Genomic DNA, 12,409 nt, shown 5'->3' with positions numbered 1-12,409 from the left:
TGGTGTTGGGAGTGAGGTAGCCAGGATGCCGGGTGCCAGGATGCCAGGATGTCAGACCAGGGACCAGGACGGCAAATGGATGGATGGTTGGTTGGCTGGATGGACGGATGGGGATGGATGGTTGGATGGATGCGTGGGTGTGGGTTGGTGGTGCGGCGGGTAGCGGCTTGTGCTCTGCTGCGGTGCTACTCTGTGCTGCTGTGCTGCCGCGTGTTGCTGCGACGGGACGAACGGTGAAAGATTCGTTGCAAGGTAAGGCAGAGGCAGGCAGGCTGGCAGGCTGGCAGGCTGGCGCGGATGGTATGCAGGCAGGCGGGGAAGCCCGAGTCTCAGGTTCGAGATGGCGATCTGTCGACAAGGCTGCGCCGCGGAGGACGGAACGGAAGACGAGGCAAACGACGGCGCGGGGCTGTGCCTTCGTACTCGGCCACCTGCTGGAGAAGACAACGAAGCGAAGGACGTGAAGAAGAGTTTTTCGATCGGTTGACTCGAGGGGAGTCGATACTAGCCAGAAATGAAGGAGCAGAAATGCAACAATACAATTCTCGCCAGTGAAAAAGTCACCTGAATAACGATGGCGGGACCCAGGTTTTGTTTGTCGTAAAGGCTCCTACCTAAGTAGTAAGTAATTAGTACTTGTTACCTCTGCACCGCCTGTTCTCGACCGTACAAGCACGTACACGTACTTACTTGGGTGTACTGTAAGTACTTGGAGGAGGTGTACTTACTCCGTACTTGCTGTTAATGTAAGTACTTGTTGGTAAGTATTGCAGCTACAGAGTACTCATGTACATTTAGACACTGCAATACTAACAGCACGAAGTGGAATCTACTGAGTACTAATTACTGTGGTCGGCGTTGTAGTTGTACATGTACTCTGAGATACTTGCGCACATGTACTCCGTACACCTACTATGTACAGTACAAGTACAAATAGAGGCACGTATTTGCTCCATCGAGGGGAAGGCACAGGGGTTAGAAGCACTTGGCACCAACGGACTACTAGTTCGGCTCAGCTACATGTGCGCGACCATCTCCGGAATTACCAGTATGAGTACCCCGAAGGTGCAGGTACGTGCGAGTACCGGGTTCTTCTAGTTGGCATGTAATTACAGTACAGTCAGTACCTGTACGAGTACTGCTAGGTACCGGTAAGGGGAGGGAGCCCTGTTCGGCTGGCATATCACCTTGTCACCGAGGCGCAACGCCCAGGTGCGCGGCCGCGGTTCTCGAGGTCAGGGCGAGCGAGGACCTGGCGACAGTTCGCCGCAGAGAAGTCATCTCCTGCATGCTTCCGCCTGGGCGACTCCCTGCCGCCTGTTGCCTGCCACTAGTAGTCGAGGGCGAAACTGGTGAAGGCGCCCAGAATGGTGGACGCGTACTCTCATCCCCATCAGGACGGCAGGTATTTGTTCACAGACTTGCGAGTAGTTAGGTACGATAGTGCTGTACCTTGCACACTTGCCTAGTACCTACCATACCAGTTGGCATGTACCTAGGTACTAGTTGTACGTAAGTATGTGTACGTGGAGTACTCCGTAAATGCTGGGTAGGTCAGTAAGTATGCCAGTGCCAGCACTAAGCAACAGCCTATATTGGTGCATACTAGGCGCTATAGGCACTTGAACATGTACGGATACAGTGGGCGTGTCGTAACTGACCAACCAACCGATCAACCGGCCAACCGGCCAACCGACCAACCGAACAGACAACGTCTTGCCTCCTGCCCTCCGGTCCCAGCTCCCCGCTCAGCTCAATGGGGAAGCAGGGAACCGGGGTTTTGGAACAGGGCGGGCAGGGGCCACTGTCCTGACGTTATTGACTGTTTGTTGGCCAAAGCTCGATCGGCTTCATTTCCTGCTTCACCGCCAACCGCATGCTGTACGGAGAAGCAAGCCATCGATCATCATCGCCCGCACAGCTTGTACGCATATACCCTACCCTACCTGCATGTGTAGTCGATACTCGTACCATACGGCAGCACATCGTACCCCTACGCTTGGTGAAGTGTCCGGAGACGGCTCACGACGACGTATGAGGATGGATTCGAAAAGCTCAACACCAAGACGCACATTCAACAGCGGCAAATGCGCGCTGGCCAGGTTCAAGCGCTCAAACGGCTCATCGAATGCTCGTACACGTACGCACGCGTGTACACCTTCATCTGAGACCCTCTGGCGCCTCCCGCAATCAGCACCAGCTAGCATGGTAATAAATGCAGCACAGCGAATGAGTACATGCCTAGGGTGGCAGTCGCAGTCCGGACACTGGAGCAGACCGTTCCGTTGGTTGAAGGCTGGAGGGCCTGCTCCCTTCGGGGTCCTACCGTACACGTACGTGCCCGAGGTGCGACGGCCTCGATACCCCAGGCCAGCAGGAGAAATGCCCGCAACAAGGTACTCTTTACACGTGCGCACGTGCGGTGGACCTCCGGCCAACTTCAGCAGTCGGTGGAACAATACCGAGCATACGACAGCTGCCAGCAGGTAGTAAACAGCCGCCAGGAACAAGTCGACCTGGGACGCTGCCGCTGGTCCACGACGATCTTCGGACTCCCTTTCGTCATTTTGGATCTGAGAGACGAGAAAGGGACCCATCCAGCCATCTCTCGGAGAGATGTGATAAGTCACCTGGCCATCACAATACTACTGTTTTTTGTCGGCATGCTCGCCCAATGGGGGAATGAAAGCGCTAACAGCCAAGGGCTGGGCTGAAATGCAACTGCGCGCCGACAAAGAAACGAGGTCAAGAGCACGATCCAAGGGAGAGACGGCGGTGCGCAGGCCCGAGAGTCATGGGTGGCCCGAGATGATGTGCCAATCCTTCCGACGTCCCTACGATTCAACATCGACGCCGACGAAGCCGCCCGCACATGGTCACGACTGGCCATGCTAAATCGGTACGAGAACTGTGACTGATACGAGCGCAGCACAAGCCTCGCCGTGCTAGAAGATGGTGCCTCTTGAAACTGCGAGTTGGTCCAAGTTCGCCTGTGGCGTCGCAACCAATCTTCAACCAACAACGGTAATTACGGACAAGTGCGAGCAGAACGTCGACATGACCCCACCACCGTCTCCGCCTCCGCCTCCGCCTCTACCCATACCAACCCTGCATCACGCTATTTTTACCTGCACACATGGATGCCGTACTAAAATGATGGATACGCTTACCTAGGTGTACGAGAAACGTGTTCGAGTACACATTCATACCTACCTGCATATGGTCGCACGTACGAGACCTGGGTGGTACGTGTACGAGTGCACGCGTGTCGTGATGTTCTAGAACCACCATGGTCGTCGCCGGCACGCTTGGACAAGAAAAGTCTTCAAGCGGGGGGGGGGTGGCATGCTGATCTGGGATGCACCGCCAGGCATCTTCCACCTTTGGTCTCCAGGGATTTGATATGGTTTCCAGGGATCTTGAAGAGCGAAGTTCTGACAAAGGAAAGATGCCACGGCAGACGACGAGCAGTCCGAGTCGGCTGTGAGATCCCCATCTTGTCCTTCCGTACTCCGTATGTTCCGACAAATGACCAGCGACCTCTCTTAACCCACACACATCGACACGGGACGCCGAGGGTCCGTCCGTGACTTATGCTGGCCCGTGACGGCAGCCCTCGGCTCGCCTCCGAGAATCGGTCTTTTTTCGCGGCGGCCTTGACGTTTGAGGACCACGAGGCATAGGAAGTATGAGCACTCGGTTCTACCGGCCATCGACTACAAATACACGCACGATGAATGCGCGAGGAAAGGCTGGCCTGGGATACTTGGTCGGGATACCTATTATCTCGGCCCCCCACCCCCTTGTTCAGAGTACACATCCATGCACTGTCAGCAAATCGGATCCATCCTCGTCTTGTAGGTACAGCCTACGCAAGCACAGTACTCCGTACGGAATACAAACCCACAAGTCTCCGGCCGAGTCCATGTCAGCATCAAGGATGTTGCACCGCATCGGCCAGGCTTTGAGCTGAACATGCGCAGGGCCGATTACCAGCGGAAGCAACCCGTGCCGAGCCATGCGCGCCGGGTGCCCTGACCTGGATCGAGGCTGATATGGGATGGGAGGTAGTGGTGTCATCCAAGTCGTGCGACGCTCGGCCAGTCGCATCCCCGCGAGCGCAGCTGAGACGAACGACAATGGCAACCCCTCACGCAAGGGAAGCGCCCGCAGAGCGACGGCGAGACGCCCCGGCACGGGGGCGCGGCGAGTTGTCCTTGGATTCTGACGTCGCATACGCTGAATTAGAGAGTCGGATGAGAAGTTTCATTCGGCCAAGCTTCACGCACCCCGTGCCCGCTCGGCTGGTAGGATGGCTGCCTCCTGTTCGCTTTCCACAGCGAAGCTGCTGCACGATCAGCTGCTTCGCCTTCTCCCACCAGGAGCTGCTCGGTCGCAGGGAGGCTTGTTTCTACGTACATGGCCATGGTCGGCCAACCACGCGTCAGACAAGTCGCATTACGAGTGCTGCACAAGGCTCCGGTCTTGTCCCCAGAGCTGATCCATCTAGGCACATCTGCCTCGCACCCATCCCCTCCAGCATTCGCGGTTGCGGCTGCGGCCCACCTGCCTGTCCCCACAAGCCGGCGGGAGCGTCCGGTCCGCATGATGAGCCAAGGCCAAGAGACAGGGATAGGTCCAACACGGAGGCGAGGTGGGAAGCGTCGGCCGTGAAGGGGGCAGGCGGAAGGCGTCGCTCGGTTGGCTGGCGGAAACAGCTGAAAGGGTCGAGCCTCGAGCCCCGACCCGACGGTCCGTATCGGCACGTCCGATGACATGACTCGGAATCACCCCCCATCGTTTACGTGTACACGCACGTATTACGTGGACAGCTCTGGATTGGCAACCCTGGGTCCAGCATACGAAAGACACGTGGGACGAGGCCCCTGACGGGAGGAAATGTCGACTTCTTCCAGAGTTGCATTGCACTGTACATGTACACGTTACATCCATGCTGTCAGATGGACGACTTGGATGGAAAGCAGCTGGTTCGACCACGTCCTGTCCTGCATCAGAAGCGGCAAGCAGGCCGGAATGCCAACGCAGCTCGTACGTGGGCATGCATGTGTACATGCGCGCTCGACAAGACGAACGTCTCGCGACCGACTCTTCCATGCGCGCCGGCGACCCAATTGGAGGCGGCTGTCTAGGTGACGGTATATCCGCCATCGACACGAATGTCGGCTCCCGTTACGTATCGGCTGGCATCGGACAGCAGAAAGGTGACGGGGCCCATGAGGTCCTCGGGCATTCCCATCTTACCCTGCGGTATGAGCGACGTCCACTTCTGCTTGAGGTCGGCGTTCTCGTCGAGGATTTTCCGCGTGAGGGCCGTCAGCATGTACCCCGGCGAGATGCAGTTGACGCGGATGCCTGCGTCGGCCCACTCGACGGCAAGCGAGGCGGCGAGGTGACGGACGGCCGCCTTGGAAGCGTTGTACGGACTAGAGGTTCGCCGTCAGCAGCGCGGGAGCGAGGGGGGGGGGGGGGCCGTTGACGGACGAGCCGGCATGCGTCGTCCTTGGCTGCAGGCTACGTACGCCTGAGGCTGGGGCACATTGACGATGGACCCGGACATGCTGCCGATCATGACGATGCTTCCGCCGGTCTTGCGTTCCATCAGGTGGCGGGCGACGGCGGTGGCGAAGAGGTAGGTTCCGTCGACGTTGACGCCCCAGAGCTTACGGACCCGGTCTATGGGGTAGTTGATGGCCTCGAAGTTTTCGGTAAATCCGGCCGAGGTGACGAGGTTGTCAATCTTGCCGTGTTGGTCGATGACCTCGGCGATGCACCTCTCCACCGACGCCTGATCCGAGACATCGGCGTAGTGAGCAGTGACCTTGGGGATGCTGCGGCGCCCCGTCAGCACCTTGGCCGTCCGAGCAAGCCAACTCTTTGTCCATTCGCCACGATGCACCTACCGCTTGCTGCCGGGGTTCTCCTTGACAAAGGCGTCGACGAGCTGCTGGCACTGTTTCTCGGCTTCTTCCTCTGCCGCCCGCGAGAGCTCACGTCAGTCTCGACACGGAGCCTCGCTCCCTCCCCGGGGTGGGTCGTACTGTTCATGTCGACGAGGGCGAGGTCGGCGCCCGAGTATACCATGCCCTGGCCGATGACGAGTCCCAAGCCGCGCGCACCGCCGGTGACGAGGCCGACGTTGCCGTCGAGCGAGAAGCTCGCCAGGGTGGGCTTGACGTACTGGCCGGGGAGGCCGCGAACGGGCTGGGAGGACGGGAGGTCGTCCTCCTGGGGGTGCTCGATCTCAACGTCGGAGTCGGTCCTCGCGTACTTGCCCGGCTTGTCGCGGCGGGGGGGCACGGCGTGCAGGCGACGGCGGCTGCCCGGAGCGACAGAGACTGCGACGGAAGGGCGTGCGCTGGCTGCCAACCGGCCGTCTCGCGATGCCAGTCGGAGGAGGGGAGCCAAGATGCTACCTCGGGCGGCCATTGCGCGGTTGATCTTGGCCAGGTGAAGGGAATGACTTTACGCAGTGATCCTGGACGGGACAATGGGGTTCGGAGCCGACAAGGGCCCTCTCGGATACGGGACCGGGCGGAGGTGCGCAATCAGTGACCGATTGATGCCGCAAGCGGACGCTCACAGTCACGATGACGACGGCAAAGAGGGAACCCACGACAAATCAGCGTGCCGGCGCCACAGACGAACGACGAAGAGATTGGAGGGAGGGATTGGTGGAAGATGGTTCGTTGTCGAAGTTGATGTCGCGAGCGAGGGCGAATGGCCAAGGTTGGTGGAGGTCTTTCGCACTATGTATCTGCCATATTCCACCGACGGTGCAAGCACTCGAGATGGAATTACGTGGTATTATTTATCAACATGTTGCACTAGTGACGTAGATCAAACGGAAGGCCTCAAGCTCGCCGAGACGGCACTCTCCCATCTCCCACCAGACCCCGCTGGGGCGGTCCTTGGGCGTTCGACGGCGGCGGGGAGGCGCTAAACTATCCGCTCTCTCCGCCCCTAACCCACCCATGTGCAGCGAGCGCATGTACATTGTACGGGTGCGAATAATAGCACTTTTAGTGGTTTCATTACCGGTGGTTGTCCGCGCAGTACAGTACAAGTACACTTGCTGTCGGCTCAGCAGGGTAGGAGTATGGTGCCTACGGCTCGTACAAGTCCAGTCAGTATACACGCAAGCAAAGCAGACAGTATGAGAGTGTGTTCTACGGAGCAAACTCATGTAGGCTTTCCTCGTGTTGTACATGTGACTTCACATTTTGTAGGTGTAAGGTGCATATAATCCCTGCTGTCAGGTGACGTACTTACTTGTACGATGCTCTGGTCCACGACTTCATACTGTTACAGCATTCCTCCTACTTTGTACCGCAAGTACTTGTACGAAGCGCGGAGTATTCCCTACTTACTTGGACCGAGTGCACCTACTTGTACAACTGCTGTAGGTAACCGTTGCATGGATTCGTTCGTGCCCATTCTCCCCAGGCCCAGCGGGACCGGCCCACCGAAGGTTCGGCGCCGATTCTTCACGGACCCACGGCATGGCCGGCCGCGGCTCGTGCTCCGTCAGCAGCAACTCCGGGTCGGTCCCACGGGACCCGGCTGAGTTCCATCCACGCCGCGCTCCTGATGGCAGTCAGCCCCAGATTTGCAGGCAAATCCAGGCTCGTCACTCGTATTCTCCTTCAAGCTGTGATGGTGCATCATCGTATTGAACAGTTGCCGTTGTGTGCATGTAGTGCGACGACAAGGCAGCTCGCCACTTTTCGTCTCCATATACCATGAACGCAAGGCTCCCACTCCTGCTGACGTCCTTGCCATAGCAAGTATGAAGACAAGACGACGCGACTGGTCCTCCATTCCGCCACGTCAACCCCGACGGGGGCCATGCCATTCCTGCGAGTGCTTCCATCTCCGCTCACCTCTATAGTATATTGGAGAGATGAACGATCCAGAAGCAAGCGAAAACCCTGACCGGATGTCGCTTTTCTGCTATAATCGCAGACTCTAGTTCCGGATGGATTTATCATCCTTCGCCTGCACCTGCTGCTCAAGGCGTCGCTCTCGCTGAGCATCCTTCACTACCAGATAGGCTTCGCGCTGCGAGTCGAGCGCAGCAGGGGGTCTCTTGCTGGCATGTCGAATCGACGACACCGTCACTGGATCAGCGTCGGTGGCTGCCACACGCCTATTCTTGGCACCCCGTGACGCCGGTGGCCTCGTTGCTGCGGCATGCTCCCGTCCCCCCCCCTGATGCGACGCTATGCGTTGGCGTATTCCTTGTTGAACGCGCGGCCGATAACCATGCGTCGGATCTCAGACGTGCCTGCTCCAATCTCGTACAGTTTGGCGCTGCCGACGACGGTTAGCCCACAATCCGCCGAACGGAGCCTGCGCCAAGAAGGGGGTTCGTCGGCACTTACTCTCGCAGGATGCGCGAGGCCGGCATCTCCTCGACGTAGCCCATGCCGCCGAGCAGCTGGATGCAGTCGAGCGCACACTCGGTCGCCCGTTCGGCGGCGTAGAGGATGGCGCCGGCGCAGTCCTGGGTGCGGACGATGCCCTGCTCGTCGACGCGGCTCGCCGTCGCGTACGTGTAGGCCCGTGACGCCTGCAGCTTCGTGTACATGTCGGCCAGCTTGCCTTGGACGAGCTGGTTGTGGGCGATGGGCTGGCCGAACTGCTTCCGCTGGTGGGAGAAGGGGGCGGCGACGTCGAGGGCCGCCTGCATGAGACCTAGGGGCCCGGCCGAGAGGACCAGGCGCTCGAGGTCGAGGCCTTCCATGAGGACGCGCACGCCGCCGTCGACCTTGCCGAGCACGTTTTCCGTCGGCACGAAGACGTTGTCGAACATCAGCTCGCCCGTGTTGCTGCCGCGCATGCCCATCTTGTCGAGCTTGCGGGCGCAGGAGAAGCCGTCGGCGGCGGTGTCGACGATGAAGGCCGTGATGCCCTTGGAGCCGGCGTCGGGCGTCGTCTTGGCGTAGACGATGATGAGCTGGGCGTCGGGTCCGTTGGTGATCCACATCTTGGATCCGTTGAGCAGGTAGCCGCCGTCGACGGCCGAGGCCGTGGTGCGCATGCTCACGACGTCGCTGCCGGAGCCCGACTCCGACATGGCCAGCGCGCCGACCGTGGTGCCGGCGATGAGGCCGGGCAGGTGTTTCGCCTTCTGCGCGGCCGAGCCGTTCAGCTGGAGCTGGTTGACGCAGAGCTGCGAGTGGGCGGCGTAGCTCAGGGCGATGGAGCCCGAGGCGCGCGACAGCTCCTCCATGACGATGCAGTGGGCCTGGTAGCCCATGCCGAGACCGCCGACGTCCTCGTCAGCCGTGATGCCGAGGAAGCCTGCATCGCCGAGCTTCTGCCACATCTCGTTGGGGAAGGCGTTGGACCGGTCCGTGTGAGCCGCCACCTCGGCCGTGATTTCCCGCCGCGTGAACGCCTGCACGCTCTCCCGCAGCTCGTCGAGATCCGCCGCCGTCGGTGGCTCGAAGCCTTTGGGGTGCTTGGACGACGAGTGTCGTTTCGCCTGCACCATCGACGGAGCGGCGACCGAGGGAAGAAGCCGGCCGGGCGAAGGGCGCGCGAGCAGCCTCCCGAATGAGCGTAAGCTGGCCATGGCGGCTTCGAATGAGGATGGCAACCTGCGATTGGGGTGCGTGTCGTGGTTCGGATCAGCCTGGCGACGTGCGAGATGGAGGACGTTGGAGGACTCGAGAAGAAAGAAATGTGCACCAAAGACTACTGAACAGTGTAGTTCTTGCGGCGCAGTGCAGCGCAGTGCAAAGCCCCGGAGCTTGAACGTGAGGACGGACCGAGGCGCGGCCGCCTAAGGCATAAGGCTCTTGACCCACTCGTGCGGCTCAACGCGGCTTGTTTCGGCCCGCTTCCCCCATCTTTTCAGGTTCATCCTCAGCGCTCCAGCAGGCTGGTAAGGGCAGAGCAGGGGCACAGGAAGCTAGAGTGTCGAGTACCTGTACTTGTAGTTAGACACCGAAGCTAGGAAAACCAGGCCAAAACTAGGCCAGAAACATGTACATGTACTTGTGCTCGCAGCTCGGCTTAACAGCTCCCAGCCCACCACCACCAGCAACATCACCATCGTCAACTTCCTCTCCCAGCCCATCCCATCCTATCCCCTCTCCTACCGTCCCCCAAAAGTCGCTCCATTCGCTCGACCCAAGCTTTCACCCTTTGGTCATGTCTCTACCCCGGCCGTCTCACCAGGCCGCCCTCCGGCTCGCTCGCCGCCAATGGATGCCATCACCAAACGGCAGCAGCCGCACGTCGCAGCATGGCCAACGCGGCGTTGCTAGGCTCACGACGCCGCACCAGGCTGCCGCCATCTCGCGGCTGCCAACCAGCGTTGACGCCTCCTCCGAAGACTTCAAGGCGAACGCGCGCCAGATGGGTGACGTCGTCGGCCGCATGGAAGACCTCGTCGGCCGCATCCAGCGCGGCGGGCCCGACAAGGCGCGCCAGAAGCATCTCGCCCGCAAGAAGATGCTGCCTCGGGACCGCGTCACCGCCCTCGTCGACCCCGGCACCACCTTTCTCGAGCTGTCCCCGATGGCCGGCCATGAGTTGTACCCCGAGGCCGAGGTGCCCGCCGGCGGAATCATCACCGGCGTCGGCGTCGTCGAAGGCGTCACTTGCGTCATCGTCGCCAACGACAGCACCGTCAAGGGTGGCACCTACTATCCCATCACCGTCAAGAAGCACCTGCGCGCCCAGACCGTGGCCCAGGAGAACAAGCTGCCGTCCGTTCCCCATCCCGCCGCCCCGTTTCCCGTCTCCATGCTTGGCCTGGCCCTGGGCCTGAGCCTGCGCTCAAAGGGGCCAGGCCTGCCGTCAAGGCGTCATTACGCGCTGACCTGTCCTTGCTTTCCAGCTGCATCTACCTCGTCGACTCGGGCGGCGCCAACCTGCCGCACCAGGCCGACGTCTTTCCCGACCAGAACCACTTCGGTCGCATCTTCTACAACCAGGCACGCATGTCGTCTCAGGGCATCCCCCAGATATCCGTCGTCATGGGTCCCTGCACCGCCGGCGGCGCCTACGTGCCGGCCATGAGCGACGAGGCCATCATCGTCGCCGAGCAGGGACACATCTTCCTCGCCGGCCCACCTCTCGTCAAGGCGGCCACGGGCGAGGTCGTCTCCCACGAGGATCTCGGCGGTGGCAAGATGCACTCGTCCGTCTCGGGTGTCACCGACTACCTCGCCGTCGACGACGCCCACGCCATCGCCCTCGCCCGCCGCTGCGTGAGCAACCTCAACTGGCCGGCCGCCGCCGCCGCCACCGTGCCGTCCGGTGCTTCCGCCGCCGAGCCCTACGCCGAGCCCCTCTACGACCCGGCCGAGCTCCTCGGCATCGCCGCCACCAACCTCCGCAAGCCGATGCCGATCCGCGAGGTCATCGCCCGCATCGTCGACGGATCCCACTTCGCCGAGTTCAAGCGCGACTTCGGCACCACCCTCGTCACCGGCTTCGCCTCCATCTACGGCCACAAGGTCGGCATCGTCGCCAACGACGGCATCCTCTTCGCCTCCTCCTCCGTCAAGGGTGCCCATTTCGTCGAGCTCTGCACCCAGCGCGGCATCCCCCTCGTCTTCCTGCAGAACATCTCCGGCTTCATGGTGGGCAGCGCCTCGGAGCGTGACGGCATCGCCAAGCACGGCGCCAAGCTCGTCACCGCCGTCGCCTGCGCCGACGTGCCCAAGTTCACCGTCGTCGTCGGCGGCTCCTACGGCGCCGGCAACTACGGCATGTGCGGTCGCGCCTACGGGCCCCGCTTCCTCTGGATGTGGCCCAACGCCCGCATCGGCGTCATGGGAGGCGAGCAGCTTGCCGCCGTCATGGAAACGGTCGGTCAGAAGGTCGACCCCGAGCTCAAGGCGCGCATCGACCGCGAAAGCGATGCCACCTACTCGTCCGCTCGACTCTGGGTACGACCTCTCCCCTCCCCTTTCCTCCCTGCCACCCCGAGACTGACGATTCGTCGCAGGACGATGGCATCATCCCCCCGCAGCACACCCGACGTTACCTAGGCCTCGGCCTCCAGGCGGCCATGGGAGGGCGCAACGAGATCAAGGCCGGCGAGACAAAGTATGGCGTTTTCCGCATGTAGACGAGGACGACGGTGCCCCGGGGGCGCCGACTTCCTCCCATCACCAACCACACGGGTGCTTGTACATATCCCCCAGCGTGCACATAGGTAGACGTCCTTGGATCGAATCTGGATTTTTAAATTAAAAAAGACATCCGTCGTCTGAAGCAAGTCATATGTAAATATAGATATTATCCCTTACGTGGCATGTCAGCGATGCAGATGGTACGTGACTCCGCCGTCTATCAACGCCATCGCTGGTCCCAAGAACGAGCTGTAAATGCACACCAAAAAAGAGAGGCCCGCGAAATGCGGTATACA

The 12,409-nt window shown here is 60.6% G+C and overlaps 3 protein-coding genes across 3 annotated transcripts; 1 reads left to right on the top strand and 2 right to left on the bottom strand.

Annotated features, from left to right (window-relative positions):
* Nucleotides 1-5,146: 5,146 nt before the first annotated feature.
* DCS_01083 (D-arabinitol dehydrogenase ArbD) lies at nucleotides 5,147-6,447 on the bottom strand (the record flags this gene model as incomplete). The annotated part of the gene is made up of 4 exons (XM_040798418.1): nucleotides 5,147-5,444; nucleotides 5,541-5,849; nucleotides 5,922-5,991; nucleotides 6,060-6,447. 4 exons carry the CDS (start codon nucleotides 6,445-6,447, stop codon nucleotides 5,147-5,149), a joined length of 1,065 nt encoding a protein of 354 aa, XP_040659301.1.
* Nucleotides 6,448-8,240: 1,793 nt separating this feature from the next.
* Nucleotides 8,241-9,598, bottom strand: DCS_01082 (acyl-CoA dehydrogenase domain-containing protein; the record flags this gene model as incomplete). Its single annotated transcript, XM_040798417.1, has 2 exons — nucleotides 8,241-8,331; nucleotides 8,403-9,598. The coding sequence occupies 2 exons, from the start codon at nucleotides 9,596-9,598 to the stop codon at nucleotides 8,241-8,243; spliced, it is 1,287 nt and encodes a 428-aa protein (XP_040659300.1).
* Nucleotides 9,599-10,011: 413 nt separating this feature from the next.
* On the top strand, nucleotides 10,012-12,109 carry DCS_01081 (uncharacterized protein; the record flags this gene model as incomplete). Its single annotated transcript, XM_040798416.1, has 3 exons — nucleotides 10,012-10,739; nucleotides 10,871-11,927; nucleotides 11,987-12,109. 3 exons carry the CDS (start codon nucleotides 10,012-10,014, stop codon nucleotides 12,107-12,109), a joined length of 1,908 nt encoding a protein of 635 aa, XP_040659299.1.
* Nucleotides 12,110-12,409: the final 300 nt, after the last annotated feature.

This window comes from Drechmeria coniospora, chromosome 01 (assembly GCF_001625195.1).
Source record: "Drechmeria coniospora strain ARSEF 6962 chromosome 01, whole genome shotgun sequence".
Classification (NCBI taxonomy): Eukaryota; Fungi; Ascomycota; class Sordariomycetes; order Hypocreales; family Ophiocordycipitaceae; genus Drechmeria; species Drechmeria coniospora.
The sequence above is the reverse complement of the archived record's forward strand: the minus strand, read 5'-3'. Positions and strand labels throughout refer to the sequence as shown.